Source organism: Maylandia zebra, linkage group LG7 (assembly GCF_041146795.1).
Source record: "Maylandia zebra isolate NMK-2024a linkage group LG7, Mzebra_GT3a, whole genome shotgun sequence".
In the NCBI taxonomy this organism is placed as follows: Eukaryota; Metazoa; Chordata; class Actinopteri; order Cichliformes; family Cichlidae; genus Maylandia; species Maylandia zebra.
The window spans coordinates 29,212,519-29,231,519 of NC_135173.1; the positions used below are offsets into that span (position 1 = coordinate 29,212,519).

Genomic DNA, 19,001 nt, shown 5'->3' on the forward strand with positions numbered 1-19,001 from the left:
GTGCTGGATGGGGTGGTCAGAGTATTTTAGAAACAGTTGATCTGCTGGGATTTTCCTACACAAGGGAGCCCATCTCTAAGATTTACAGAGAATAATCTGAAAAAGAAAATATCCAATGAGTGACCGTTCTCTGGGTGAAAAAAATCACTTGTTGATGCCAGAGGTCATAGCAGAATAGCCTGACTGCTTTGATCTGAAAGGAAAACAGTAGTATATCTGTGGTATAAACGACCCAAGGCATACAGCATTTTAGGCACATGAACATTTTATTTACATTGTTACATGTATGCTTGTGCAGTTCTAGTTGTCTCGCTCCAGTGCAGTACACATCTCTGTTGCCAGGTCCCGACATCCTAGGCATACAGGGGAGGCATGTTTAGATAATGAGAACAGCTGTGTGGGTCAGCCTCCTCTGACATCATACTCTGAACCCACCACTTGCCTGCAGCTTAGCCACCAACCACAACCTGTCACAATCACCTTACAACCAACATATGTGAAAGAGTATCTCTAAACTCACAACACAATGAGCTTTAAAGCAGATGGGCTACAGCAGAGAAGACCACACTGGGTGCAGGTAATGGTGTGGGAGTTATTTTCCTGGCACACTTTGGACTCCTTTGTACCAAATGAATGTCATTTAAACTACTAATACTCCTTAGTGGAGGTGCAGAAACATAACTTTAATAATTATAGTGGCACTCTACAAGCTCATTTAGGACACTGATGTCTCATACCCACACAAGATTTTTATAACATTACAGATAGGCCACACTGGATGGTGGAGACAGCTCCATGTATTTAAAAAAATATTGGTGCAATGCTCTTTTGATAGATGTCACTGTAGAGAGAGTTTAGAGGTGCATGGATGGGAAAATGGGTGTGGGAGAGTAGGGACCTCAACCTATCGCTTAATTTCTTATCCACTACTTTAAATCTGTTCAATGATATCTACACACAATTTTGGGTGCCAGACTTTGTCCCCTTTGACAACTCGTTTTTAGCAAATCCAGAATAGTCCTTTACCACCATTTGCCTTGTGACAAATAAAAGATCAGTGGAAGCAGATTTAGAGGATGTGGATTGGGAAGTGCACTCCCTAACACTCAAGCACCACACAGTCTCCCAACACCCTGCTCATTGTCTCTGTGGTTATTATCCGCTTGCTTCCACAACACTTCGCCCCCTCAACCGTTCTGTCCCGAGGAGACACAATGTTAAGCAGCTTTCTTCACAGCAGCGGTTTATTCAGGACATGTGAATAAACACACTAAGTCACTTTAAAATGTACAGATTAAAAAATGTGTTTATCAGTGTTCAGAATCATAAAGGCATCAGTTGACAAGCTGTCAAATTTTGTATTTACTAAATAATGTTTCACATTAATCCAAAAGTACCCTATGTCTGACTGATATAATGTTATCACTTTAGAATTAGCAAAGACAATATTTTCCCATGTCTAAAAAGGGCTTATAATCCACAAAATGCATTTTGTAGGTTGTTTTACAGAGCAAAATAACTAGTAATGACTCGTGCTGCTTGTGACTAATTAGCAGGGAAGGCAGGATTAAAGGTGTAATACCTCTTAAGAATCATAATTTAAATACACTAGGAAACACTACAGAGATATAGAAGAACACCTAGAACACTTCTTATAGATTAATTAAAAAAATATTTCCCAGACTGATGTTTCACCAGGACATTTAAATGTTTGCTAAGTGTCTATAAACTAAGTTAGTAACTCAGAAGACTAGAATTTGTCTTCTAAGAAAATGTCTTGGAAAACATTCTGGTTTATAGTAAGAACACAGTGTATTAGACAGCAAAAAGTCTAAGAAGCAAAAAGAGAAAGGCTCGAGCAGTAATCATTGTACCTTCTTTTCACAAATAATACATAATTGCCTTTCCAGAATGTAATGTGTTTATATGGTAGGCACACAGCTCCATTTGAAGATGACCTAAATGACTAGTGATTAAGTGTAATTTGCACATATTATTAATAGCAGGAGGTGACAGAGTGATGCTAGTAATCTGCTGGGTTTTGTAGAGCTCAAATTCAATTAGCTCTGTGATCAAATATCCAAAACAAGTATAATGACTTGTTTCAATGTGATGACCATTACATGAAAGATAGCGCAATGATCAAACTTTGAAGACTGATTTTTTTGTTCTTCAAATGTGACATTGTCCTTTCTTTAAAAAAAAAAAAATCTAAAGCCTTGCATGTATGTAAAATCTAACTCAAAGTGATATATATTTTAAAGCCAAAAAAACACCATTATAGAGTGAATAGTTTAACAATTTCAACAAAGCAAGCAAGAATTATGCAGGAAATTTTGTAAATTTGTGCATGTGGTGTCACTTTTACGGCAAATGTAATGGGACACACAACTCAACATGTTCATCTTTTGTCTCATCAGTCAGGTTCACCATGGTTACATGTTTTCACCATTTGTGGATAATACCTCTCTCACTGTGCCAAAAAGTTGATTCTCTTCATCTGCACGCAGCATTTTCAGTGGGAAAAATGTTTCATCCTCTGAGGGAATTATTCAGTCTCAACTGACTGCAGGTTTCTTGATCATTAATATGCAAACCTGCAAACCACTGATCAAAACCACTGATCAATGGCCATGAGTACCATTCACAGAGAGTTGGGGAATGGCTGCAATCACAGCATTGTAAGATGGTGAAAGATGTACCCTTAGGCCCCCTCCTTGATTCAGAGATGATCTCTCCCTTTTCATATCCCATGTCCAGGATGTGTGCATCCTCAACATTGAAAGAGTTTCCACTGGCCTGTTGGTGTAAATGGAATGCAAAGTCATGACCTAATGAGTTAGCTTTTCTGTGTTGTACCATCCGCATCGACACAGGTTGTTTGGTTTCCCCCAAGTATAACTCATGACAATCCTCCTGGTACTTAACAAAACTACACTATATTACTCTGCCCAAGGAACGGGTCCCACAACCTGATTCTTGGGCTGGACCGATTTTTGGCGCTGAGTGTTTTGGGGTTTGAAAACCACAGAGAAGCGGTGTTTAGAAAAAATGTATCTCAACTGCTCCGATACTCCTGACACATAAGGGATCACTAAGGGTTTTTGTTTAGGCAGCAGTTGTCCTTCTCTCCTGGATCAGCTGGAGCTTTCTTTAGGCGCCTTCCCAGCTTTTACAAATCCAGCTAGGATAACCACATTTACTCAGGGCCTTCTTGATGTGATGTTCTTCTCTTCCCTGGTCGCTGTGTCTGTGAGGATGGTGTTCGCTCTGTGTTGTCCTGATGACACCCAGTTTGTGCTCCAGTGGATGATGAGAGTCAAACCTTAAATACAGATCCTTATGCGTTGATTTACGGTACACAGCTTTCCAGCTGAACTACCTCCAGATCAACACTAGTAAAACCAAGGAGCTGGTGGTAGACTTCCGCAGGCACAAACATCCTCCACTGCAACCACTGAACATCCGAGGTATGGACATTGAGGCTGTGGACAGCAACAGGTACCTTGGTGTTCACCTGAACAACAAACTGGACTGGACTCAAAATTCAGAAGCCCTCTACAGGAAAGGGCAGAGCAGGCTGTAGCTGCTGCGGGGACTCAGGTCGTTTGGAGTGGAGGGCCCACTCCTGAAGACCTTCTATGACTCTGTGGTGGCCACAGCCATCTTCTATGGTGTGGTCTGCTGGGGTGGCAGCATCTCTGCTGGGGACAGGAAGAGACTGAACAGGCTGATCAGAAGGGCCAGCTCTGTTCTAGGATGCTCTCTGGACCCAGTGGAGGTGGTGAGTGACAGCTGGTGGCTAAGCTGTCATCACTGTTGGACAACATCTCCCACCCCATGCAGGAGACTGACAGCACTGAGCAGCTCCTTCAGTGGCAGACTGCGGCACCCACGGTGTGGGACGGAGAGATTTCGCAGGTCTTTCCTCCCCACTGCTGTCAGACTCCACAACAAAGACTTTAACTGATCAAACACACACATCCACTGTATATAGTATTTTATTTAATTTTATTCCATTCTGTACAGTTGTGTACTGTATTTATTCTTATTGTATTCTAATTTTTGCTTCATAACTTTTGCACTGTCCACTTCCTGCTGTGACAAAACAAATTTCCCACGTGTGGGACTAATAAAGGTTAACTTATCTTATCTTACAACAGCTAATGAAGAAGCTAAGCTAAGCTAAAGCCAGATAAGCCACAAAATAAATCAGATGAATGATAACATAATGCCCAAGCACTGGGTTTTTACTCTTTAAATTCCTTCACCTAATCCGTAAACCTATCCAAGGGCATCCTTCTAAGTGCACGTCTCTGCCTTACTCCAGCTACTGTTAGCAATCCAGCTACCAGCTTTTTGTGTACCTGAAGACTCTTTGAAGGTCGAAACGTTGCTTTGTTTTTTTGTTTTTGCTGGCACGCCTTCTTTTGTTGATGATAATATTGGATTTTTTTCCTTTCCTGTTTTTTGGAAAGTGTTTTTAATTTTTTTTGAGTAACATAATTTATTTTGGAAAAAATACAAATAAGAAAAAAATACAACTAACGATTTAAGATAGGCTGTGTGATTCCCGCTGGCCTGCAGACTAAGATCTCCCTGTCTATTGTTACAGGGTGGGAGTCTCCCCCTCCTCTCCAAGTGGGCCAAAGTAAGGATACCTTAAATAATTTTTAAAGTTTCAATAATCACGACCTTAAAATATATGATAATCATGTGCATTATCTTCCTCCTTGAGTAGGTGGTCTACTGGCCCATGAAGTAGATATTGTGCATTTGCTCATACTACATAAAGAGTGTATGTGTGAAACAATCACGGGGCATTATAACATGTGTATGATGATGTATTTTTGTGTATATACATCTTGCACTTGAGATGGTCCTTCTTTAGATATTATAGCTTAGTGTGTATTTGATCATGCTGCAATTTGTGTGTATGTGGAAAATCTGTGCTTTTGAATGTGAACGCACCATGTGATGTAACGTATGACTCGTGGTATACACTGGGGTCTCAGGTGGGTCCTCAGACACCTATTGGGAAAGGCCTGCTAATGGTGTGACTTCCACAAAGCGTTTATCTGGTGCCTTACTTCTGTCCATTAATGTAGCAGCTATCTGCACTACCTGTGGTGCACACGACACATAAAGGCATTACTGTGGCTTCACAAAACTGTTCATACAGTGAATGAAGAATAATCACATTGTCTACAGTAGGCCAGTTTCCTCACAGTAACCACCAACAGCAGCTCCCCGTGGCTGTGTATCTGCATCCACAGCCACGCACTGACGGCATAAAAAGGTTTAATTAGCAAACGTAACACAGGTGTGCCAATCGCCTCACCTGTCTGCTTCCTTAATCACTGTCTCACTGCTCCACCTGAACCTGAAGCCACGCCCACACTGAAATGTAAACTGTCTTGTTTAAATGTCTTTGTAGGTAACAGAAACTATTTTTCTGGCACAGCACAAATAATCTGTGGCATCTTCGTGTGACCCCTGATGGTTTTGTGAATGCCTGAGGCAGTGCCGGCATTTTAATGTCAATAGTTTTGTGTAATTTTGTTGTTAGCTAGAATTTGCAAAACAAGTTTATCTTTTTTAAAATTTGGATTTCAAGTTGGATTTCGAGGCTCATGAAAACGAATCAGCTTCAAACTTTTGAAAATTAATTTTTTTCTTTTTATTCCAAAAAGTGAAAACAAAATATTTTACTGAAAAACAAAAACAGTAGATCAGTGTCTGGATGACATAACTCATGATGTCACTAATGACATCACTCAGACAGCCACAGTTTGAAGGTCCGATCGTAGGAACAGGTGGCGATGAGTTTCCCATCAGGTGACACGTCGACGCCCATCACCTGAAAACACAAACAGGTCAGAGATCGCCAGCAATTAGGAGCGCCCGAATGGACCAATCAGAGCACAGCGCTCATACCTTCCCCTCATGCCCAGCAAGTGTCTTCAGTGGCATCCAACCCGGATGACTCCAGACCTTCGCTGTGTTGTCGTATGCACCCGTCAACAGGAAGTGCCCGTCTGTAGCTGCAAACACAGGAAGTACGGTCACATTAACAGGAAGCAAGGTCAGTAATATTTAGTTTTGTTGAACAATAACGTTTTTTACGTTGAAAGCGGACGGCAGACAGCAGGTTCTGGTGGGCGGGGACTGTGTAAAGGCACTTCCTGTTTCTCAGCTCCCAGACCTTACAGGTGTTGTCTCCACTTCCTGTTGCCAGGTGATACCTGAGTGGAGAAACATTATTGAAGCTGTTAATTCTGATCAAACCGTGAAATTTATCATTTTAACATGTTTACAACAAAAACAATCTCTTCACTTCCTGCAGAATCCCGATTATTGATTCGGCTGTGTGTTTTGTGTGATGCTTTGTGATTGGCTGACCCGTTGGGGGAAAAGTGCAGGCTGTAGATCTCCTTCAGGTGACCCTCAAGGAACACCACGCAGCGTCCCGTCCGGAGGTCCCACACCCTGCCAAACGCATCCAGGCCACTGATTGGACCACAGACAGAGAGAGCTGATTTGTTAGTTACAGAGACGTGCTGAGACGTGCTAGAGCAGGGGTGTCAAACTCAAATACACAGTAGGCCAAAATTCAAAACTGGAACAAAGTCGCGGGCTAACGTTAATATTTATTGAAATATATTTATTGCTCCAGATATGAGAATGAATCTTTTCTTATAGACTCAAACACGTTTTGCTGAAAAACTGAATATGGAACAAGCAAAGCTTAATACTAAACAATATATATATTAGCTGTATAACACCAGTAGGCCAGCTCTGATAGTAATTTGGTATGGCTTCGTGGGCCAAATGTAAGTAGGCTGCGGGCCAAAGTTGGCCCGCGGGCCAGAGTTTGACACCTATGTGCTAGAGGATGTTGTAGCGTTTGTTTACCCTGTAGCAGCCAGAGAACCGTCAGGGTGAAAGGTCAGGTCGTGGACACCTTTGCTGTGACCTTCCTGATGGAGGATTTCCTCCTGAACCTCCAGATCCCAGAGACGCCACGAGTAATCGTAGCTGCACTCCACACGGACAGGAAGTATGTCACACACAGAAAAAAATATTTCTGTGTTAAACTCAGAGTAAAACTTTCGAAGTAAAATGGAAAAATTTTTTAAGGAGAGAAAGTAGGTGGTGCTTAGTGTTTGAGCATGCTCTGTCTCTACACGTTACACAGGTATTTTGACTCATTACAGTAAGAATGAATATTCAGAGTAATTTCTACTTTACCAGGTTGTACCCAGGAACCGTCCTGACGGATGCCACGACACCCGAGAAACTCGCTCGCTGTGGCCTTCAATGTCTGCCACTGGCTCATCACTACAGCAACCAGAGACACAAAGCCATTAATTACTGATAGGATATGAATCAGACCCCACCCCCAGTTACCTGCCCCTTGCCCTCACCTTTCCAGGTTCCACAGCTTCACTGTGCCATCAGCAGCACACGAGGCCAAGCTGACATCTGATTGGTTAAGAGAAACTCCGGCCTGGGGGCGGAAGACGAAGGCACCCACATTGGTGTTGTGACCTTCAGCCAATCAAAGAGCAGGACAGAAAAGGGCGGAGCCTCAGACAAATGATTCACAAGTGATCAAAGTATTGATCAGTTATCATTTAAACCCTCTGGGGTCCAGCATTTTTGACTACTTTTTGATTTCACATTTAAAAACTGTTTACCTTCTCTTGTTTGGTATCATTCTTTTCAGCACAACCTCACATGTTTAACAGTTATTTTTTCATTTGACATACTGTATTAACACAATCAACACAATCGTCTCATTGTTTTGACATGCAAAACAAAACAATCGACTACACTACACAAGATACACACAACTATTTTATCGATCAATTACAAGCCCCCTTGTAATCATCATATAATGTTTGACATTTCTGTGGCAATAAATCTGAAACCTCTAATTTATCTCACTAACAACTAATCAACAAGCAATTCCAATGTAACCAACAACAAAAACAAACATTAAGCACTGCCCACCTCTGAGTGTCCGAATCAGGTTGCAGTCAGGGACGGACCACAGCTTACACAGACCGCTCCTGGAGGTGTTAGCACGTTAGCATTAGCTTCAATACAGCAGTTAAATAAGCTAACATTTACTCATGCTAATGCTAACTGTTTGCATTTTATGCTAGTAGTGGGCGGTGCTTGTTACCAGGAGGCCGTAGCCAGCATTTTGGAGTCGGGGCTGAAGTGGCAGAAGCTAATTGGTCGATCGTCCCCAATCTGACTGCAGAAGTTGTTCAGATTCTGAAGAAGCGGAAGAGGGGGTGGTTAGTGCTGCTCATGCTCACTGAGAACGAGGACATTCGCTGTGACACTCAGAGTGTTGTTTTTGGTGTGCTGCTATCTGCAGTTAATAAAATTGACTCACCCTCAGGCTCTTGTGCAGCTCTTGTTGTCGGATTGTTTTGGTTGCCTCGGTAACTTCCTTCTGAGTGCGTGCAGCCTCCAGGCGCCTCATTGCTCTGATGGACCAATCACAGAGATAAGGAGCTATAGCCAATGAGAATCAACCAACTGACATGATATTTTTATCATTTCTTCTTGACAGATCCTGGCGGCTCATTTACCAAGTCTCAAATACTTTAAGATCGCAGTGTGCGATTGTATGTATGGAAAGTCTAAGGAGTCAAACGCGTTTCTGTACAAGTGAAGACTCTGTTATCGTCCACAATAATACGGTATGAATTCCCGCAACAGGGATATTATTGCCATAGCAACACTGTGTTTAAAACTAGGGGTGCCCAGCTATGTCTGACAGCCAGAGCCGTGTGCCCACCTCCGAGGATGAGTTAGTAAATAGGAAGTTGTCTTGAATCATGCTCAATTATCCAGGTAAGTAAATCCCCCAAAAATTATTCTGTTCATCTGGACGTAGTGTTTGCAGTGGGAGAAACGTTTAGTCACTCATCCAATGATTTCTTCAGTTCAGCTGAGTGCAGGTTTCCCCAACCATATAAGCAGTACATTTGCACAATGACTGAAACTAGCCCACTGAATGAACAGCGGGCTGTGAGGTCAGTTTCAGCAAAAGGGCTGAACTTTGCTGTGACACCAAGACGAAATCCCACAAGTGGAACTGATCACAGCCACAGAAACAGCCATTCAAAACTACAACATTGCAACTGCGGACGAACGTTTCCATCCCATATCAGCATGGAGGACAGGAAGGCAGTCACATCACTTAGTAATGACAACAACATTATCATCCTTCCAGCAGACAAGGGTAGGTCCACAGTTTTGCTAAACCATAAAGACTATGATGAGAACATTTTGTCACTACTCAGTAACAAAAATAGGAGGGTGAGAGATTGTCTGAAGCTGTTAGACCAAGACAATGCTATTGACCGGACCTCATACCACAGGCTATACCCAGGGGAATCTACACCAAGTCTGTATGGTTTACCTAAGATACATAAACAGAGTGTACCTTTAAGATCAATTGTCTGTATGATCAACTCGGTCACCTATAACATCTCAAAGTTTCTGGCTTTGATCCTCAACCTGTTGGTAAGCAGCTCTGAACACCACATCCAGAACTGGATGTGTCTTAATTCCACCTATTTCACATACAAGGGTCAGTATTACAGGCAGAAACATGGGTGTACCATGGTTTCCCCAGTTTCACCCATTGTGGACAACTTGTACATGGAAGAAGTGGAAAAGAGGCCTCTGTTATCCTATCCTGGAACACCACCAAGTCATTGGTTCAGGTACTCTGTGGACTAATACATCAAATTCACCAGGGAGGATATAAAAAGTGGCAGGTTAGCCTTCTTAGACTGCGAGTTTTCCATCAGTAATGAGGGACATTTAAGAGCTGATGTGTACTGTAAACCAACGCATAAGGATCTGTATTTAAGGTTTGACTCTCATCATCCACTGGAGCACAAACTGGGTGTCATCAGGACAACACAGAGCGAACACCATCACCACAGATACAGCGGCCAGGGAAGAGAAGAACATCATGTCAAGAAGGCCCTGAGTAAATGTGGTTAACCCAGCTGGACATTTGTCAAAGCTGGGAAAGCGCCTAAAGAAAGCTCCAGCTGATCAAGAAGAGGAAAACAACAACTGCTGTCTAAGTAAAAACCCTTAGTGATCCCATACTTGTCAGGAGTATCAGAACAGTTGAGATGCATTTTCTCAAAAGACTGCATCTCTCTGGCTTTTAAACCCCAAAACACGCTGCGCCAAAAATTGGTCCACCCCAAGGATCGGGTCCCCCGACACAAACAGAGTAATATAGTGTACGCTTGTTAAGTGCCGGGAGGTTTGCAAGGATTTATACTTGGGGAAAACCAAACAACCTCGGGCAAAGCAGATGGCACCAACACAGGACACCTAACTCATCAGGCCAGGACTCCCCAGTCTATCTATGGTTTAAAATGGAGCACTGTAACAAAAAATAATTTCCCCCAGGGATCAATAAAGTATTCTGATTCTGATTCTGATTCACACCTACAGACCAGTGGACACTCTTCAATGATAAGGATGTACACATCCTGGACTGGTTTGGGTGGGGAGTCGAGGAGGCCATTTATGTGAAAAGGGAAATCCATCTCTAAATCGAGGAGGGGGCCTAAGGGTACATCTTTCAGCTTCTTACAATGCTGTGATTGCAGCCATTCTGTAACTCTCTGTGAATGGTACTCATGGCCATTGATGAATGATCACTGATCATGACAATTTGCATTTTTATGATCAAGAAACTGACCTCACATTGTTTGTCAGTGGTTGTAGTTTCTGTCATTGTGCAAAGTTACTGTTTATAAGGTTGGGGAAACCTGCAGTGAGCTGAGACTGAAGAAGGTGAAAACAGCCAAAATCACATTATCGAGTATGATCAGGCTACGATGGAGGAGATATCAGCAATGATTCCACTGAATGTCGCTGGAAAACTGGTCATCTGCATGTCATGTGACAGAGCCAGTTGTCACTGATGTGGTCACAGTAGCTATTAAAAAGTTTGTAGCGTCTTTACTGTCCAGTAAAAACTAAAAAGTGCCTATTGTGATTTGGCGCTATATAAAGAAAACTGCCCCTTTGAGGGCAGAGCCAGGACAAGCTGGACAGATTACATCTCTCAGCTGGTCTGGAAACACCTCGATGTTCCCCCAGATACGATAGTGGCCGCGGAGAAGGTCGGGGCTTCGGTCCCCTGTCCCGTGACTGGATCCCGGATAAGCAGAAGAAAATGGATGGAACGAACTGAATCGACCTGCACACAACATCCTGACAGGAAATTTCTCTGACTCCGAGCGTATTCAGCGATTATTTGACAGTTTTACTTCAGATTTACAGGGGAAACCCAAGCTCGGTTACTCTGCTGCTTAGATTTATTCTTTTACCCGTGCATGTGGAAAGACTAAATATAATATTACCGATTGGTTATTGGTTGTTAGGGATGGGTATCGTTTAGGTTTTATCCGATACCGGTGCCAAATCGGTACTTTTGAAACGGTGCCGGTGCTTAAACGGTGCTCAAACCGGTGCTTAAAGAATAGAGAACACAAAATTGGTCCAAAAACCTCTCATGTTCAGCTGTTTTTTTGTAAAAAGATAACAATGTTAGCCTTTTCTGCAGCTATAGGGGATTTATGGCATCACTCTTGGCTGGAAGCAGTGCTTAATCAATGGAAAAAACACAAACGTTGTCCAAAAACCTCTCATGTTTAACGGTTTTCCACTTTTTCTTTGGTCATTTTAGCCTTTTTGGCCAGGGTGAAGGGAGTATCTGCCATCAAACAAGAGGACAGCCGCATGTAGCTATGATGATGTTTGCTAGTTCACCTTACATGCATTAATGTAATAAGTGGTTAGCCTACTCAACGTAAATTACACACGAACAACATTAAGCTACTCACGCAGAGAAGAACGGCTGCTGCTGCATCATCCTCATCATTTCTGCTACACTGGCAGGGCTAGGGGCCAGGACTCTCCTCTTCGTGTTTTTGGGGGATGTTGCTAACTCCGGGTCCGATAACAGGCAACCCACCCGCAGTAGATGTGCTCGGTGTGAGGTCTCGCAGCAAGCTATCAAATATGGCGCATTTTTCGGCTTTTAAAAAAAACGCTATGCGTTGCCAGGTGTTTCATCGGAATCGAGGTGTTACCTCCTTTGCACAGTATCACAGTATCAGCTTAAAGCACTTGTTGCAGGCTGCTGAGTTTGCATCTTTTGCTGTGAAGTACAGCCAGACTTTTGACCGCTTCGCCTTGGGCATTTTTAATCTGTAGCTCTGCTCTAAAAGAACGTACGTACCTGGGCCCGCCTACTATCCTCGGAAACGTAAAATGATTGGCTAGAAGTGTATCACAGCTCAGGAAAAAAAAAGCACCGAAATAAAGCACCGAAATGTGCGCTGCTTTTCGGTCTGGTTACTACCGTTTATGTCAGAACACACCGGTACCCATCCCTATTGGTTGTCATGGTGATATGGCTGTTCATGAAACATAAAACACAGCATTCAGTGGTGAAGGTTAAGGTTGATGTTTACGTCTTCACCAGGCGGGTTTGAGACGGAGGGATTTTTAGCTCTTTTGTCCTTCTGTGATATAAGGACTCAGTGTGGTGCCCTGCCTAGTTACTGAGAGAGGAGTCTGGTAGAAGCGGTGCACTCAGTGGTTGTCTTTGCTCCTCCTCCTCTCACGCTTTGATAATGACTCACCGGGGAAGAGAATATCTGGCCAACCAGAGCCGAGCATCCTTTAGGGAAGCGGAGCCTTCGTGGTACCATGTCTGCTGGCACTGTGATTGGTCAGAGAGAAAATGTTTAGATCATGCAGCCAGGTGTTCTGAAGCCCCACCCACACTCCAGGTCAGCTGACCTCATCCTGCGACCTCTTCGCTCGCTCTTCGTCCTTCCTGGATTTCTTCAGAGCGTCCGGACCGACCACGGACAGCACACTGCGCAGCCTGAAGACACACACACACACACACACTTTTACTTCCTGTCTGCTTCCTCCCTGTCACACTGACCAAGTTTGACAGGTTTTTTTAATTAAATTATTGGCCCAAAATATTCCTAAGATGACTGCTGAGAGTGTTCTACAGAAGATTACAGAAGTTATTTTGCTCCACCTTTCGCGGCGGTCAGCTGGTCCCTCTCCAAATAACGTGATTGGCTCCCCCAGTGCACGGAGGCCGGCTTTCACCTCAGCATCATCAGTGGACACAGTGATCTGTCGGGCTCGTCGCCGTCGCTCAAACTCAGCAAGCGCTTCCTGCTGCCGCTCACTGACCCGCTCCTCAATCTCCAGAGTCTCCCCTGCAGGGCATCAAGGAAAAACAGAGTCAACCAAATTCCTGCTATCAATTAATCACAGATCTGATTGAGCAGATATTATTGATCACATGATTGATCAGAGCCTTGACTGTCGGCACTGTGATCAGCAGAGGGTGGAGGTTCTTCTAATTTCTAATAATTTTTAAGAGACATTTTATCAGAGAAACTGAACAAACTGCTAACCTGATGAGATGTTGATGTTTCCCGCCTCAATTCCCGCCCTGACTGCATCACTTCCTGTTGCTGAGCTGCTCGCCACATTGGCGCTCAGACGCTCCCGCTCTTTCTCCTCCAGGCTTCCATAGAAAACTCTGCTCTTCTTCACGGCCGGAGCCACATCCTCCTCATCGGACATATTGACTTCTTTTTTCTGGAGAAACAACAAAAACACATGAGGAAGATAAAGGTGACATTTTTAATGACAAAAAGAAAAACTGCTCAGAAGAAAAACCTTATTGATCCATTGAGCAGCAGCAGAGTGGCTGAAACGCAAACAATCACCCTGATCAGTAATAAGTGATCAATCAGCAATGTCAATCAGACACAGTAGCAGATTCATACTATACTTGGAACACCTTTATTTTTAACTTCCTGTTTGAGCTGCTGCAACTTCCTGCTCAGCTTCACTCGCTGCTGTCGGTCAGACAGAATGACATGCTCACAATGATCAGCATCTGTTACAATGATGAAATGACCTTAATGCACCTGCTGACATGTTAATCTCACCGCAGAGCTCCACCTCACTGGCCTACAGGTGTGGGTCACAGACAGGTGCTGCACCTGAGGCATGGATTTCCTCTCATCCAGGTAACTTCAGGTTATGCTGGGTTTCTGTACTATTATGGTCAGAGACTTCCTCCTCGTGTAAATCACTGTGGTAACTGATGGGATTTACCCCAGGTTAGAGATCAACAGGTATGAAATCACGCCTACTGACCAATCACCATTCCTGGATGATCCCTCAGAGCTCTGCAGGGAGAGTTGCAGGGTGCGTTTCCCTGGTCGTCAGTAGTAAATACTCAGTTTTATTCCTGTTTAAGCATCAATATCTGAGCACAAAGCCCCTTTTCCATTAGTACGACTGGTTTTCCATAACATCACACCTGATCTGTGTGATCGTTGTTATAGCAACGCTGCTCAGTTTCCTGTGAAGTAATTAATATCCAACATGAATGCTACAACAAAGGTGGACGTGGAGGCGACGATATACCTGCTGCTCGGTCTGTGGCTTTTCGTTAGACTCAGGGAACAGGACATTATTCTTTGTAGCCATTTCCTTTCGTTGCCTGTTTTCAAAAATGACATTTTAGATTTTCGTGAACAAGACGCTCTCATGACTCATTGAGTGACGCCACTGACCAGCCAATCAGCGGCATGCAGTCTGACGATGTCACATTTAAGTACCTGCTTGGAACCCCAGCCCGGCAGATATTAAAAAAAGTACCTGGTACCAGGTACTATGACCTGATGGAAAACCCTGGAAACTGTGGTGAGTACTAATGGAAAAGGGGCTTAAAACACCTGTGCTGTACCTGATGACCTCAGGTCGAGTCAGTTTTTAGATTTAATTTAGTCTTCTTAAACAGCAACGCGTCTGCAACTGAGAGAAAAACACTGCATTAATGTTTCTGGAGTAAGTTATGTTAAGAGTCCATTTTTAAGGTTCCTCACTGAGAGACCTGACCCACAAGGATCTGCGTGGTGGCCACACTCAGACCTGTTCCAAACACTAAGGAAAGGAGCTTCAACGCTTCCGTTGCTGAACAGACGAGACACTGGAGCATTCTTTATGAAAATGGAGGAGTCCCATAATTCATAGCGACAGACTTATCTGACCATGAAAACAATGATATAATAACCAAAGTGGAGCAGAGCATGAAAATTTTCATCATAACTTTTCCATTTCATCCACAAGGTATATATATATTCATAGTTTTTAACAGAAGCTGTTAAACTCACAGCTGAACTCTGAACATCACACTGCTGGAAAACTACTTCCTGTTGAGTTGTTACTGCATTAAGAACAAATTTACATAAACTCTCTAAACATTAAAAACTCTATGAGCTGTTCAGTAAGTTTAAGCTTGTGAATATTCATCCAGTTGTAATACACTGTGTACCACCGTTGCGCCTCGTTTCAACGTTTAAGGCGTCTTCAGTAAATCCAGCAGACTTTTGACCTCCATCAGTACATCTGAGTCTTTGTTCTGCTTTAAAACTCCACCCTGGTTTTTCACAGGCTTTGGCACAACAACGGCCTTCGCAGAATCAGGCTGAGAACATGCTGTGCTGAATTCAAATTGGTGATTAGTTTGAAGACCGCGGACATATTTACAGGCGCCGCTCTAGGTGACCTTTGACTCCGTCCCCGTGTTAGGGTCAATGATAACGAAAACAGAACTTCGTAGTTCAGACCTCTAAGCGTCCTCCTGCAGCTCTGCACCGATCAGTAATCGCTAACTCCTCACCGTTTCTCACCTGTGTGTTTCAGGTAAAGCTTCGCGCTCACCGGAGTCAGTGGACAGCGCGAACCCAGAGCCTCTTCAAGGGCTGAGTGTCTGTAACGTGCCGGAGCACGCGCTAACGGATGAGGGGGTAGAGCAGAGTATGGCTGATTTACGCTTTGACGTCTCTCTCACCTGTGCAGTTGAACACAGCGGCTCAGAATGCCGTTAAACCGTTCAATGAGAGAAACTTACCGGAGGAGACGAAGGACACACCGACGCGGAGCACCGTGACCCGGAAGTTCTTCCCTGAAGTGCCACCGGGTCAGAGGTTGCACACTTCCGGTGGACGCAGCAGCTGCAGAAAATAAACAGAGAGAGAAACTGCGGGAAAGAGCATTACAACTCCTCTATCAGGTACCTGCACACCTGTTCACACTGAGGGTATCCGCAAGGACTGTCCGTTACCGGTCACTGTAACGTCACTGCGACTTTACTTTAGCGCAGCTTAGCTTAGTTTAGCTTAGCTTAGCTTCTGTGAAACCCATCTGCGTGCGCACAGTGCGCATGAGTGGCGACTTAAGGAGCGGCAAGGTTAGGGGTCAGAGGTGAGACTGTTATAGATATTTCAGCAGCCAGTCAGATGAGACCATTAAATGTGTCTGTATAACCTCCAGAGCATCCTTTAGAAAAGCAAGCGAGCTAATCATGCTGCTGGTTCCTGTCTGAGCGGTAGGTGTAGTTTATTTAGTTTCTATTGCTTTAGAAGCAGTTGGACGCCCTGAGCTCCGCCCTGAGGCCCTTACCCCGGGAATCTCTCGGTTACCCTGACGTCAGTAATCAGGAGACTTCGGGAGTCAGTGTTGCTGTGGTGATAAGTTACCTGGACTCCTGCTGTGGCTTGATATCAATACGTTCACCATCAGGATCAAACACAGAGATCAAACAGTGTGATCAATGATTCTGATCACAAATATCAGGAAACATTTTTTAGATCTGGTCGATCCTAATTATTGATCTGATGGAAACGATAACTGAAGCTGATTGCTGTTATTGATCAGATTTCAGAATTAATTAAAGCTCCTGTGTCTGAGCTAATGATCTATTGAGTCGGTGTTGTTGAAAGGTTGAAAAGCCAAATGGCTGCTCTCTGGGACTCTAAGTTTAACCTTCATCACTTGACTTTTTTCCTTCCTCTGAAAACTTTTGAAGTCATCCTGCTCGATGTAGGCATCATCATGACAACAGGAGTTGTAGTTTTATTTTTAAATTACAGCCAGATGTTACAGCCTCATGATATTCACAGTAAAAACACAACAGCTTGTTTCTTTTTGTGCCACCATCAACCTCAAAGCCCGTAAGGATAAGCTAAGATAACCCTTTATTAGTCCCACACGTTGGAATTTTTTTAGTCACGAAAGCATCTGGAAATAGGAAGGGTTCTGATTGGCTACACTGACTTCAATAGAACCGTGAGATGTTTTATTTTGAAAATGTCCAGGAAATGTGTGCAGTAAATCATATTCAGCAGGTTTATAGAACATTGAACTTGGAGGTGAATCATTTTCACCATTTTCACCATTCAGTAAGCATGTCAAAAAGCAAATCTGATCACTCAATCCATGTATTGATCGTCTGCTTTCAGCCTGGACTCTAAGTGAAAATGTTGAGGAGGAAACCGACTCGTCTGGAGCTTAAGATCGACGACACTGAGGAGTTCGAGAGCGTCAAGAAGGAGCTTGAGGTCTACTCACTTTTGTACCAATCAATCAATTAATCAGTAATAGTAAATGAGAATGAATAACAATCAGTAACATCTGACACTTTAAAGGAAGTAAACTTCAAACAGGACATTATCAGGTTTTCTTTTTCTTTAGGCCAGAAAACGTCAGCGAGAGGAGGCAGAGTCGGGAGGTGGAGTGGGTGGGGGATCTGTAATTGGTGTTGATGTAATTGGGGGTGGAGCCTCTGCCTCAGCATCGTCCTCCACAGCCGCATCAAGGGCAGAGCTTATCAATGAGCGAATTGGCTACAAGCCCCACCCTAAACCGGCGACCCTGCCGACCTTATTTGGAAGTTTACAGTTTTAATGATGAATAAAGTTTGAGCAGAAAAATCTTTGGAGTTTGGAGTATCGTTTTATTTTAAATGAGCAAACATAAAGAATCTCAGAGTGAATCAGAACCCCCCCCCCCCCCCCAGCATCATGTGACCTGGTCAGTCAGATGGTCTCCAGTAAGTGGGCCAGAGATGGAGTTCCTCGGCTTTCCTGCCTCAGTCAGGCTGGACTTTATTGACGCAACAGCATCTGACAGCTGTTGCACATTCATACCAAGCTTTTCTTCACACACACAACTGTGTTGTATTCAGTCTGCATTCTTCATATTTTATTTTACCATTTTATATTTAAAATGTCTACTTTTTAATCCATGACTGTGGTTGTCCAGAGACTGCCTGTTGTGTGTTAATTCCAGTTGATAAAACTATCAAGTGGAATTAAAACTATTATTTTACCGCTCTGTGCACTAAATCACCTAATTAACTGAAGAATCTGCTGCATTTAGCTCATCTTCTTAAGAAGCGCTGCATTCTGTTTTTTGTCCTTTAGACATTTTTATCACCATTTGATAAGATTTCCACGTGACCAATACAGGTGCTGTGTTGTTGTACGGCAGTGAGATGCCAAACTATGTTTATGGGAAGAAAAAATTTAGACTCATGTGTATTCATGGTGACAGGAGGCCATCTCTGGTGCTGTTTGACAGTTTACATTTTTGGCTCAATTATGATCTAGTGTACAATCCACTAAACATAATTTTTTTCAAGTCTGTAAAAATTTTGAAACCAAAATGCTAAATAAGGTCCCGTTTCCACTTTTAACTCAGACGAGAACTGAGCAGTTGCTTTTTTCAAATGTATTAACATTATTTTATTTGCACATAAATGTGTTTTCTCCACTTATACTTCCTCATAAATTCTGCATTTGCATCATCTTTTTTATAATCAACTTAATTTAAATAAATACACTTCTCTCATTCAGTTAGCGCTTTATCCTAGTTATGTAAACAAGAACCATTCACCACTGATTTGATGTCCAGAACGAACCTAGTTCAGACCCTCTCCACCTTCTTCATCCAGGTTACCTGCAATGTCTTTAAAATCCAGCAGATGTTGTTCTTGAGCAACACATCACCACAGTTATGACTATCGGGCATCACCTAGGGCTCAG

The 19,001-nt window shown here is 43.3% G+C and overlaps 2 protein-coding genes across 4 annotated transcripts; one reads left to right on the plus strand and one right to left on the minus strand.

The window, feature by feature from the left end:
• Positions 1-5,656: 5,656 nt before the first annotated feature.
• prpf4 (pre-mRNA splicing tri-snRNP complex factor PRPF4) lies at positions 5,657-16,150 on the minus strand. Of its 2 annotated transcripts, none has more exons than XM_004556180.5 (15): positions 16,028-16,150; positions 13,512-13,698; positions 13,124-13,310; positions 12,871-12,958; positions 12,711-12,790; positions 8,411-8,504; positions 8,192-8,286; positions 8,017-8,075; positions 7,428-7,551; positions 7,252-7,341; positions 6,916-7,038; positions 6,403-6,510; positions 6,127-6,245; positions 5,938-6,044; positions 5,657-5,860 (listed from the first exon to the last, which is right to left on the minus strand). In XM_004556180.5, exons 2-15 carry the CDS (start codon positions 13,681-13,683, stop codon positions 5,774-5,776), a joined length of 1,533 nt encoding a protein of 510 aa, XP_004556237.1. In that variant the 5' UTR covers positions 13,684-13,698; positions 16,028-16,150; the 3' UTR covers positions 5,657-5,773. The 2 variants fall into 2 exon arrangements, with proteins under 2 accessions (XP_004556237.1, XP_004556239.1); XM_004556182.5 differs by lacking the exon at positions 16,028-16,150 and adding an exon at positions 15,807-15,942.
• On the plus strand, positions 16,053-17,890 carry cdc26 (cell division cycle 26 homolog). Of its 2 annotated transcripts, none has more exons than XM_004556183.4 (3): positions 16,053-16,189; positions 17,418-17,516; positions 17,650-17,890. In XM_004556183.4, exons 2-3 carry the CDS (start codon positions 17,436-17,438, stop codon positions 17,860-17,862), a joined length of 294 nt encoding a protein of 97 aa, XP_004556240.1. In that variant the 5' UTR covers positions 16,053-16,189; positions 17,418-17,435; the 3' UTR covers positions 17,863-17,890. The 2 variants fall into 2 exon arrangements, with proteins under 2 accessions (XP_004556240.1, XP_004556241.1); XM_004556184.5 differs by lacking the exon at positions 16,053-16,189 and adding an exon at positions 16,348-16,504.
• The last annotated feature ends 1,111 nt before the right edge of the window (positions 17,891-19,001 follow it).

Excerpts from the sequence above, each read along its gene's own strand:
- prpf4 (XM_004556180.5), bottom strand. The coding sequence starts at position 13,683 with ATGTCCGATGAGGAGGATGTGGCTCCGGCCGTGAAGAAGAGCAGAGTT. Across the intron at positions 8,287-8,410 it reads AGCTGCACAAGAGCCTGAGG|AATCTGAACAACTTCTGCAG; the intron begins GTGAGTCAATTT and ends CCGCTTCTTCAG. Across the intron at positions 5,861-5,937 it reads TTGCTGGGCATGAGGGGAAG|GTGATGGGCGTCGACGTGTC; the intron begins GTATGAGCGCTG and ends TTGTGTTTTCAG.
- cdc26 (XM_004556183.4), top strand. The coding sequence starts at position 17,436 with ATGTTGAGGAGGAAACCGACTCGTCTGGAGCTTAAGATCGACGACACT. Across the intron at positions 17,517-17,649 it reads GCGTCAAGAAGGAGCTTGAG|GCCAGAAAACGTCAGCGAGA; the intron begins GTCTACTCACTT and ends CTTTTTCTTTAG.